The sequence below is a fragment of the Myotis nattereri genome, assembly GCF_964212035.1.
Source record: "Myotis nattereri genome assembly, chromosome: 7".
NCBI lineage: Eukaryota > Metazoa > Chordata > Mammalia > Chiroptera > Vespertilionidae > Myotis > Myotis nattereri.
In genome coordinates, this window is record NC_138082.1 from 11,016,946 (window position 1) to 11,028,950 (window position 12,005).

Sequence of the window (12,005 nt, forward strand, 5' to 3'; positions counted from 1 at the left end):
GATTAATACATTTTAAAGTATTGATTTAAATTTATCAAAATAAAAAATACAGTACCTGGTAAGAATCAATATATAGGTTGCTCTTAATTTGAATGAAAAATACCAGAAACTCCGGCCGGGTGGCTCAGTGGTTGAGCATAGACCTATGAACCAGGAGGTCATGGTTCGATTCTGGTCAAGGGCACATGCTGGGATTGTGGGCTCAATCCCCAGTAGGAGGCAGCCAACCAGTGATTCCCTCTCATCATTGATGTTTCTATTTCTCTCTCCCTCTCTGAAATCAATGAAAAAATGTATGTGTGAAAAATAAGATACAGAACCTGAAGGCTTAATGAGATAAGACTTGAATTGTCAATGCAGAAATATTGAATTCACTAAAATACATTTTTCATTTGACTGAGAACTTTAAGGAAAAACTAGTTAACAGGTATTCCAAAAATTAAGTAAACACCCAGTATGATGGCTTTGGTATGTTTTCAGCAGTGACATGTCTTATACTTGGTGTTGTCTCCATGCAGTACCTAAGGTAGTTAGTGTTTTTTCTTTGAGTGTTTTCCTTAAGTTTACTTAGAATATTAACTGCAAGTTTTTGGTTCTTAATGATTTCCTACATGATTCATTTACTACAGTCCTCATGAAGACACATTGTCATTTGGGGAACAACAGCTTGGAATATATTTGGTGGTTTTTTTTTTATTATAGGGTGGTTTTTTTTTTAAATGTATATGATGATATGATGTGGTATGGTATAAAGACAGTTAGGGCTTTGGAGTCCAAATTGTTCTGGGTTTTTGTTTTTTTCCTCCGAGTTTGGAATCTGAGCTCTAATGCTCTCTGTGATCTTAAGGAAGTTACTTGAGAGCTTTGGTTTTCTTACCTATAAATAGAGATAATAAAATCTGCCTCAGAGTCATTGTGAGGAATACATGAAATAATTTGTGACGTTCTCAAAGAGCAAAGAGGTAAAAAGAGGTGTGTATATACAGGAAATGGATAGAAACCAAGATTACAAGGAAATTTATAGGAAGAACAAATCTTAGGTAAAAGAGACACTGAATACTAGCCTTAAATTATTTTTTTCACTGCAAAAAAGAAGTTAAAATAGGTGATGGTTTCTATATAAATTTGCATACATTTAAATTTTTGATGTTGATTTAGCATGCTATAACTTTCACCCACCTTTAAAAAATTAAATTATTCTATAAAATACTTGTGAACTAGTAGTCTTGATTTAATTTTGACACCACTGATTCATATTAATTTTGTATAGATCATAAAAGGCACATTGTCATTTACCTACCCTAAAAGTTGAAAGATATTCTCTAGAGTACTTTTGAGCAATATTTTTTAAAATATATTTTTATTGATTTTTTTTCTTTTTTTACAGAGAGGAAGGGAGAGGAATAGAGAGTTAGAAACATCGATGAGAGAGAAACATCGATCAGCTGCCTCCTGCACACCCCCTATTGGGGTTGTGCCCGCAACCAAGGTACATGCCCTTGACTGGAATCGAACCTGGGTCCCTTCAGTCTGCAGGCCAACGCTCTATCCACTGAGCCAAACCGGTCAGGGCTCGAGCAATATTTTTAAGATGTAGTTAATAAGATCTGACACTGATATTTAATAGCTTTCAAGATCCTTTAAATCTTGAGACTAATCAAGGTACATAGAATTAAAAGAAACTCTTTTAAGAGTAAATCTCAAGGCTTTATTCTTTAGCCTAACGGTAACCTCTTTGGGGATTTATTTCAGACTGTTGGCTTTAATGGATAAATTTACACAAAAGCCTATGGGCAAAAAAAACAACAACCACAGAATAATTTGATATTAAGACAGATATTTATAAATTGCAGCTGAGAATTGCCTCTAAATTTTTGAACAATTAGAAATGCAGGTGAGTAAAATCAAAACAGCAGTAGCCCAAACATGGTCCACAGAGATGTGAGTGACTGTAGCCTGAAGAGTCACTTCCCCTCTGCCATGTATGAAATATGTGTAAACTGTAAATTAAAACAACTTCTAACAACACTTTCTTCCTAATCTATCCACTTTTTTAATGGACTGTGAAACATTTTAGAAAGCAATTTGCCAGCAGAATTTAATGCCTTAGCGTGTGTTCTGAAGTCCAGTCATTAACTACATGTAGTATATATTCAATACTTTCTCTTTTCTGTTCTCTTATCCAAGCCCAATACTACTTGATTAAGAAATAAGCTTGTCAAATCAATTCCAGGATATTACTGGGAGTGGGGTATGGGGAGGAGGGCTTTATAGCTTCTATAGCTTCAAAAGTTGCTGTGCTCCATTAGTAAATACTTTCATTGTGGACAAAAATGTAATCTGCTGTGGAGGTCTTTGTTTCAGTAGTTCTAAAATGTGAGAGTTGAGACAAAAACTAAGTCCAAATGTCTGATTTTATATAAAGAAACAGAGGTTAGATCACCTACCACAAGACAAGGGCAGTTCTAGTAAAGTCAGTTCTAGCCTTCAGTTCTTGTTAATTGAGTCTAACTGATGGTTCCACTATACCAGGCTTGCAATGGCTATTTTATAATAGACCTGTATAACAAAATCTAGTATTTTTCTTTATATGTAGGAAAATAAGATAAACATTGAATATGTTCTCATTACAGAAAAAAAATGCTGCTATGAAGACATAATTATATCTCTCATATAAATGAAGCTACTACTGTCATGATTTTAGTGCTGCAGAAAGGATGAACTTCAGTGGACAAGAGGGCATTTTGAGGGGTAGTAGGATGCTTGAGGCCTGGAATTTAAATTTGAGCTACTTCCTGAAGGTAATAATTTTATTTTTAACTAATTGAAAGCAACAGCTGTCATAAAAGTTCACAATTGTCTATTATGAGTTAAGGGAAAAGGCACAGTACACCAGCAGTTCTCAACCTGTGGGTCGCGACCCCTTTGGCAGTCGAACGACCCTTTCACAGTGGTCGCCTAAGACCATCCTGCATATCAGATATTTACATTACGATTCATAACAGTAGCAACATTACAGTTATGAAGTAGCAACGAAAATAATTTTATGGTTGGGTCACAACATGAGGAATTGTATTTAAAGGGCCAGAAGGTTGAGAACCATTGCATTACACTTTCTATATAGGTACTTTGTTATGTTTATGGTTACTTGTTGGCAAAGAACATTTTATACCTAGATATTTGATATTAATATCCTCATTCTTTAAAAAAACCTTTACTTTGACATGATAAAAGGCAATGCACATTGCTTAGAAGGATTAGGGAAGGAAGGAGTAATACTTTACACTGCATTCAAGTTATTTTTTAAAACAGTGGCATGTACCTGGGTTTCAGGTTCCAGCTCCACCCCTGTCCGGGTGAGGATTAACAACAACAACAAAATCAATGGATAAAAAGGTTATTGGTATCTTAAAAATGTACTTTTAATTTCCAATTCAGCAGTGGGTTAGGTCAAGAGATATTGAAACCCAATTTTACGTATAGAAACTACTTTAAGTAGTATTTTCCCAGTGTCATCAGAAAAAGTGATACTAACCCATAGGATAGATATATTGTAGTATATACTGAAAGGAAATTTTTGAGTTTTGAGGTCCCAGAAGACATTAGAAAAATAAGGTACCTTTCTTCCATTGGCAAAATCCCAGTCTGGGCAAAGTTCGGAAGTAAGTGGTTTATGTTTGGCAATCTTCCTAGTTTTAACACCACCCACCTCTTTATGAGTGCACTTCCGGGGCGTTCATCCTGCCCTACATCCTCACTGCAGCATCTAGCTCAGGCCTGCTGTATCCCCCTCCCCCTCCCCCTTTTTTTTTAAATTAGTGCTCTGAGACTCAGATGTACTTGCTGTCTCACCTCTGAACTTTTCACAGTAGCTGGTTTTAACTTAAAGGAAGAAAGCTATCTTTATGTAAATTAACACAAATTTGTTAATGACTGCTACTCTTTCCAAAGTTTTCTTTTTGAGAGAAAATGCTTAACTCCAATGAAAATGTCATTGATGAGCCCTGGCCGGGTAGCTCAGTTGGTTAGTGTCATCCCTGTACACCAAGGTTGCTAGTCCCATCCCAGTCAGAGCACATACAAGAAGCAACCAGTGAATGCATAAATAAGTAGAACAACAAATCAATATTTCTCTCCCTCTCCCTACCTCTCTCTAAAATAAATTTCATTGATGAAATTTAAGTTAGGGTAAGAGAAATTAAATAAATGAAAAGAAATTTTAGTCCAGAAGGGATAATTTGTAATAAGACCAGGCATCTTAGGAAGAGAAGAGTAAGTTTTTAGAATTCTTGCCCTTTAGCTATTTGTAGTTTTTAACTCTTGAATCTATTTACAGGATGTTTTCTCAGTGGGCAATGCCTGCATAATTAGAGCTCAGTTTTCTGGTGAAGTAAGAGATCTTAGATTTCTTGCTGGAGAGCTTTTGGGTATTAGGAATGCCTCTAATTAAATTATAACCAAGGAAAAGTTGAGAACAATGAACAAAGAACTTTTAGCATCTTTAATTTGTTAACCTATCAAATAAATATTTAAAGGGACTAATGAAGGAAGGAGGGAGCTTTGTTACCTCAAAAGAGTTTCTATTATAAGAATGAAGTGTAGGCTTTGAGATCACTATATGTGGATTTGAGTGTTTGGCCACTTAATGTATTTGTAATCTTGGTAAAGTTACGTAATTGCCTGAGTCTTATTTTTTATATGGAAATTGGAGAAAGTAACTGAATCACAGGATTGTTGAAGAGATCAAATAAGTAAGCCAATCTGAGAAAGTTATAAAATAAAATTTTTCTCTTATAGCTTGAAAGGTAACTACAATTTTTTGGAATTTTGGTAATAAATTAGATTATAATACAAGTAATTTAAAATCTTAAAGGAGAAGCAATTTAAAGATATTTCATAGTTATATATTAAAAATAAGAGTGATTTTATAGCCTATTACAATTTATATTTGAGGTAGAATAGTTACAATATTTTGGAAATATGAAATGGCTAACCTTGTAGATTTTTAAAAAATGGTTAATTTTATAAATGAATATTTGCATACTGTCACAGAAAAATATGTATTCAAATATGTATACTACTAAATAAATCTAAAGTACAAGGTATAAATTTAAATTAGAATTTAGGGTGATGAAATTATTGTGTATCCTGATTGTGGTGGTGATTACATGGACATGTGTATTAAAATCCATAGATTATATACACATAGAAAAGTTCAATTTAGTGCATATTAATTGAAAAAATAAAATTTTAATGATTTTAAAAAATTTATGCTGTCTTTTAAAAAAAATAAAATAAAATGGTGAGTTCTTAAAAAGATTCTATGAGATTTACTTTATATTATAAATTTTCAATGGTATTCTTTACCAGTTTCATTTTAACCTTACGCCAGTTTTAACACATAAAACGTTTGTGTGTGTGTGTGTGTGTGTGTGTGTGTGTGTGTTTAGATAATACAGAATCCTATACTCTCTACAATATAGTAGGTCAGAGTTTGTGAACCTAAGCAACATTGGTCTTTTTGTTGTGGCGGCTGTCCAGTGCGTTTTAAGATTTTTAGCAGTATCCCATTAGATACCAGTAGCACTCCTCCACTCCTCCCCAGCCCCCGTACTGACAACCAAAAATGTTTGCAGACATTGCTGAATGTCCTTGACGGGTGGGGAGTGGGCAAGGAGACAAAATCACCACAGTTGAAAATCACTGTACTAGGCCTTAGTAGCTCAAACTTTGGAATACATATTTCTTTATTTTCAAAGCTTGACTGATTGTATATTATGGTGAGAGTTCTGTATACCTAATCTCCACCTATACCAAGAGATCTTTTTTAAAATTATTTAATGCTACAATATGGTACATCCAACTCATAAAGTTAAAAGGCTTTACTTTTATTACATCTTTGTAAAATGAGAGTTTTAGAAGTATTTGAAGGGTATAACAATATATGCCACATAACAGCAATCTTAATAAGCCAGTATGTGAGTGGAAAGATTGGAAGAAGGAACTGCATAGCACTATGTCCTGCCTTGAATATGTTCTGGTGCTTTGGCAAGTCATTTAACGAAAATGTTTATTAATTATAGAGTGGGAATGACTTAACCTAAATCATATAGGGTAACAGAGTAGGGGAAGTGAGTGATTTGATTTAGACATAAATTATGTAAAAACATTAAGGCTTTAATTGATCAGATATTTGAACTCTTTCAGCTCTTAAATAATAGAAGAAAATGGAATTGAACATGATGTCAGCATGGAACAGTCTAATGATTCATTAATAGTCAACCATAATGATTCCGAAGATTCAAAAACAGACTCTCAGGTAATTTGAGGTAGGGATTCAACTGGGAACTTTTTCCCATTCTAAGGGAAAACAACATGCCATTTAACAACTTTTTATGCTGAAGGAATACTGTTATACTTAATGTATTCAAGAATTTTAACATTTTATTTTTCACAATTCTATCATATTTAGTTTTGTATATTCATAACATTTTATACCCATGAAATCCTTATGTTGAATTATATTTCATCACTTGAGGTTGAATATAATAAAAATCAATTTCACTTAAGAACTGCTTTCTCTCTGATCAGTCTGTGAATTGACAACTTTTGTAGTGCAAAGTGGATAATTAACTGAAAAAAAGTCTTCATTTTTATTATAAACATTCTGTTTTTTTAAAAAATTGTTACGTTTTACAAACATCCAAGTGATTATTTATTTTATTATTTTTTTGCAAAGCATTCAACCTGTATCGACTCCAGGGATCCTTCCTTTGGACAAAATAGTTCTGATAGAGTTTTACCCGTCACTACTCATGAAGCAGATAATTCACTCACATCACAGAATATACCAGGGCCCCTGACTCAGGCACAGACTCTTTCTGCAGAGCAATTTCACCTAGTGGACCAAAATGGGCAACCTATTCAATATGAACTTCAGTCATTGGAGGATTCTAATGCACAAATGGTGAGTATATTTTATAAAGAACGAGTTTTAGCCCTAACCAGTGTGTTCAATGGTTAGAGCGTCAGCCCGCACACCAAAGGGTCGTAGGTTCGATTCCTGGTTAAAGGCACATACTTGCATTGCAGGGGTGCTATGGGGGCAACCAGTCTATGTGTCTCTCTTCTCTCTCCCTCCCTCCCGCTCAGTCTCCTTTTCTCTCTCTCTCCACCTCCTCCTTTCCACACTCTCTAGAGAAAATATTCTCTGGTGAGGACTAACTATATATATATATATATATGTGTGTGTGTGTGTGTGTGTGTGTGTGTGTGTGTGTGTGTGTGTATATATATTTATAGTTTTACTACTTGTGTTTGAAGATTTAAAAATTTGCATTTCTTATCAAACATTCAAGAGTCACATTGACTGGTTGCCTCCCACACATTGACATTCCTCTAAATTTAAGGCAATGGGTTCAGTATTAACCTGAAAAAAAGTATAATGTATACTTTTCTCTATGCTTTTAGATTTTTTGGAACTTTGTAGTATTCCCTATAGACCAAGACAGGATATATATAAATGCAGAGATATAAAAACAAATACTGTTTAATTAGGCATCTAAAAAGTTACTGTTTTTTTTAACTAATAAAATGACTTAAAATATAGATGATTACCACACAAATAGGACAAACATGTATGGGTAAGACAATAAATATAAAAAAGTTAATACATTTGACATACAATATGACAATCAGAGCCTTGTCATATTACTGAGTCATTCGATCTCACCCATGTGTAATGACTACGATCATAGGTGGTTAAGATCATAGGACATAGGGTCAAACTTCCTGTTTTGAATTCTAGCTTTACCAGTTAACAGTTGTGAGACTTTGGAAAAATTTTTATGTATCTCAGTGTTTTCATCTATAAAATGAGGGAAATAATAGTATCGACCAAAGAGACAGGCATGTCTTTAATGATTTAAGTAATAACTCTTAAATTAGTGTAGGCTTATGCATTTGATTTCTTTTTTAATGAATCCAAGATGATTGTTGCCAGCTCATCAGAAAATGGACAGATGCTTCGTGTAATTCCATCTACCCAGACAGGAATGACACAAGTGATTATACCTCAGGGGCAACTTGTGGATATGAATAGTCCTCAGGGTGAGTAATAATGGGAGATAGGGAATTTTAGAATGCTTTAAAGAAAAAGATGTACACTTAGAAAAATCACCTCATGAAAGTCAGTGCTAAAATTGATTTCTTTTGGTAAGGTTGTGAACTGAATAATTAGAAAAAATTTCTTAGCCCAAATAAATTTTAAGTTCATTTTTCAACTCCTGTCTAGGTTAGCTGTCTATTTCATTTTGGAATTCTATGAAGCTGGTTGACTCTTGCTTCCTCCCAAATGACCAGTGAGCATAAAATAAATTCTTAATTATGATAACAGTAATAATACCAACAATAATAACAAGGATATAGTGCTAATAGCTACTGGAGAAGATTTTACATTTGTATTTTTATGTATTTTTATCAGTATTGTTGTTAGTCATATCACTTATTACTTTTTTTAATGATTCTTTTCATCCTCTTTGCTCTTCTCCTTCTTTCTTTGTTCCTTCAATTTCAGAAAGGAGACTCATATTTCCAGTTTCTTTTTATTTTACTTTTTCTCCACATATTTAATGATAACACTATTCTCTTCCTTTTGCTTCCCTTGCCATTTCATCTATTTGAATCTCTTTTCTAACATCATAGTTACACTCTTCTGTTGCTTGTTCATAGTTATGATTTAGGGTAGATATTTTTACCTTAATGTTTATGATTCTTTGTCTTTGTTAACAGTTGTTAAAAAAAAAACATAAGGGAAAAAAACGTAGTTTGCAGAAAACATAGTAAACATGGTATAGAAACAAAAACAAGAGTCAGTTTTACATTTTCCTATTATGTATAATCGGAAATTATACAGACTCTATGTATAACAATTATTTCTACCACTGTTATATCCTAGATGTTCAATATAAGTTCCAAAAACTTAATTACAGAATTTTAGTAGTCAGTATTATAATTGGAAAGTAAACAAGTTTATCAGAGAAATTCTCAATAAAGCATTGTAAGGTTTATTGTCTTTAGCTTCAGAGCATATCTTCCCTTTCCTGTTTCAAATATTAAAGTTCTAGTTAGTTACAGTCTCATGGTCTTATTCAAGATAGTGATGTTATTTTGTTCTTGTGATTGTGGTTAAGATGCCTCTGAAGAGAAACCCAGCAACAGAAACTTAACAACTGCAAGACTGGATGCTCTCGCCGACCATAACAGTAGTTACATTCTGCATCCACAAGCATCCCTCACGTTGCCCCAAAAGACAGTGACCAGGTGAGTCAAGGGGACAGGAGCTCTCTTTTGTTATCACCATGGAAATACAGTTTTTCAATTATTACATCTAAAGCTGGCTGACTGTAGAAAAGATCAGAAATTGAGGAACTACAATAGACTGTCATCAAACATATCTTTATTTTAATGGCTTCTCAGCAATAAGGAAGCTAGTCTAAAAGGAGAAATGTCCAGAGTGCTGCTTTTCCTCAGTGATGCTTGCCTATCGTATTTGAAACAACCTGGAAACACCTGACACTAATGGAATTTTTAGAATAAAGAAATATTCATTCTAGTTCCTAAAATTTTTAATGGTTTCATCACATTTTTATGCATTTAATTCCTCTGTGGTAAAGTGTTTAAAATGTGTTTTGTTAATATGTATTTCAGCTTTTACTTTTGCCTTAAAATAACACTTTATAATAATTTAGGAAAATATAAACATGGCTTTTTAAAATATATTTTTATTGATTTTAGAGAGGAAGGGAAAAGGAGAAAGAGATAGAAACATCAATGATGAGAGAGAATCATTGATTGGCTGCCTCCTGCACGTCCCACACTAAGGATTGAGCTTGCAATCTGGGCATGTGCCCTGACTGGGAATTGAACTGTGACCTCCTGCTTCATAGGTAGATGCTCAACCATAGAGCCATGCTGACCGGGCTAGACATGGTTTTTGTATTATTAGTATTTTTTAATCTATGAAAATATTTTTAAATTCACATAATACTTAGGACCTTTAGTCTTAGAACTTGACATAATATCATGCTATTCCTTTATGTTTTTATTTATTTTTAAAGAGAGGGGAAGGGAGAAGGAGAGAGAGCTAAAAAAATCAATAAGAGAGAAACACCCATGAGCTGCCTCCTACACAACCTCTACTGGGGATTGAACCCACAGCCCTGACATGTGCCCTGACGGGGAATCGAACCTCTTGGTGCATGCCTGTATACTCAACCACTGAGCTATACTGGCCAGCTATCATGCTATTCTTAACAAGTCAGCTGAAGATGTTTTATTAGCTCATTTTTTAATAAATGAAAATAATTATGTAATGAGAAAAATATAAAATACGATTTTAACGAGACAAATAAAATACTTGAATTGTTGGAACTACAGGTACTTGGAAACACAAACTTGGGGCATTTGTGTTAGCAGGTACTAAAATAGTCATGATTAAATAAAATTATAATTAATATACCCATCAGATCAATCTGTCATTATTATTCTAATTTCTTATTGATGACCTCAATATTTTGTCTTTGAAACTGCCTAAGAGAATAAAGTAGTTGAATGCCATGTATATGTGTAACTTGTAACGTATATTTAAATATTTTTCTCCCCAGTCTCAGAATGCTTGAAGAACCGTTTCTGGCTCCTCTCCAGCCACTTTCTTCTAACACACCTATATGGGCCTGCCGTCTTAGGAGTTGTGAGGTGAATTAAAAACAACCCTTACCTAGATTCACTTAATGAATTACAGTTCATCCCAAAATGTCCACCTTTTTTTGTTTCTTAATCCTCAGTGGATGGTATTTTTCCATTGATTTTTAGAGAGAGTGGAAGGGAGAGGGAGAGATAGAGAGAGAGAGAAACACCAATGTGAGAGACACATCGATTGGTTGTCTCCTGCATGCACCCTGACCGGGCCAGGGATTGAGCCTGCAGCTGAAGTACGTGCCCTTGACTGGAATCAAATCGGTGACGCTTCAGTCTGCAGGCCGATGCTCTGTGCACTGAGCCAAACCAGCTAAGGCCCAAAATGTCTACTTTTGAAAACGACTAGCAGAGGCTGTATCTCTCATCTATTCTTTTATTCCTTAGAGTTTGTATGATCTATTAAAGTAGAGATAATATGAATCTTCTCACTTCACTATCATTTCTTCCCTTGTCTTTCATGAAAATATAAACGTGGCTTTTTAATATATATATACTTTTATAGATTTTAGAATGGGAAAAGGAGAGAAACATCAATGATGAGAGAGAATCATTGATCAGCTGCCATCATTTTTCTCTACTATTGATCTTTTGACCATTCCTTCTCTTTCTTTGCTTGTGCTTATTTATTTTCATTTTCTCAGTGGAAATTCTTCAAAGTTCACTGTTCGACTTTATTTTATTTCTCTACATTTTATCCCTTATACAGCTTATCAACTTTGTTGACTTTCAACTATCACTTTTATAAAAATCCCCAAATATATATCACCAGTTTCTTCCTTTTTTATTTCATTTTATTGAATTTATTGAATGACATTGATTAATAAAATTATATAGGTTTTAGGTATACAATTCTATAATACATTATATATATACTGTATTGAGTATATATACATACAGAGACATATATATATATATACTTGTCTATATTCTAAGCATCTACATTCAAAAGGGGAAACCAAGTTAATTAGTAAATTCTGTGTCCATTAGATAAAAGTATTTATGCTAATTTCCACAAACTAAGAAAAAGAAAAACCCATTACTTATTTTTGGCACTTAAGGTCAGACAGGAATTCCAGAGAAGGATCTTCATGAAAAGAATGCTAATATAATGAACAAATTCTTTGACATCATTTTTATATAAGATAATCACAGTTTTCATAGGTTTTCAAACAAATTCATGGCATAATATCAAAATCAGTTTCATTAAAGAAGCCCCACAGGGAACCAGTACCTTGTGGCTAGTTTTA

The 12,005-nt window shown here is 33.7% G+C and overlaps 1 protein-coding gene across 1 annotated transcript in view; it reads left to right on the plus strand.

The window, feature by feature from the left end:
• The window catches only part of CARF (calcium responsive transcription factor), a 37,618-nt gene that overhangs the window by 1,637 nt on the left and 23,976 nt on the right, over positions 1 to 12,005 (plus strand). The window contains exons 2-7 of the mRNA XM_081096171.1: positions 2,634 to 2,801; positions 6,208 to 6,319; positions 6,740 to 6,967; positions 7,989 to 8,109; positions 9,192 to 9,321; positions 10,665 to 10,755. Coding sequence (XP_080952297.1) covers positions 6,251 to 6,319; positions 6,740 to 6,967; positions 7,989 to 8,109; positions 9,192 to 9,321; positions 10,665 to 10,755 — 639 coding nt within the window. The 5' untranslated portion in view covers positions 2,634 to 2,801; positions 6,208 to 6,250. The remainder of the gene's footprint in view (positions 1 to 2,633; positions 2,802 to 6,207; positions 6,320 to 6,739; positions 6,968 to 7,988; positions 8,110 to 9,191; positions 9,322 to 10,664; positions 10,756 to 12,005) is intronic.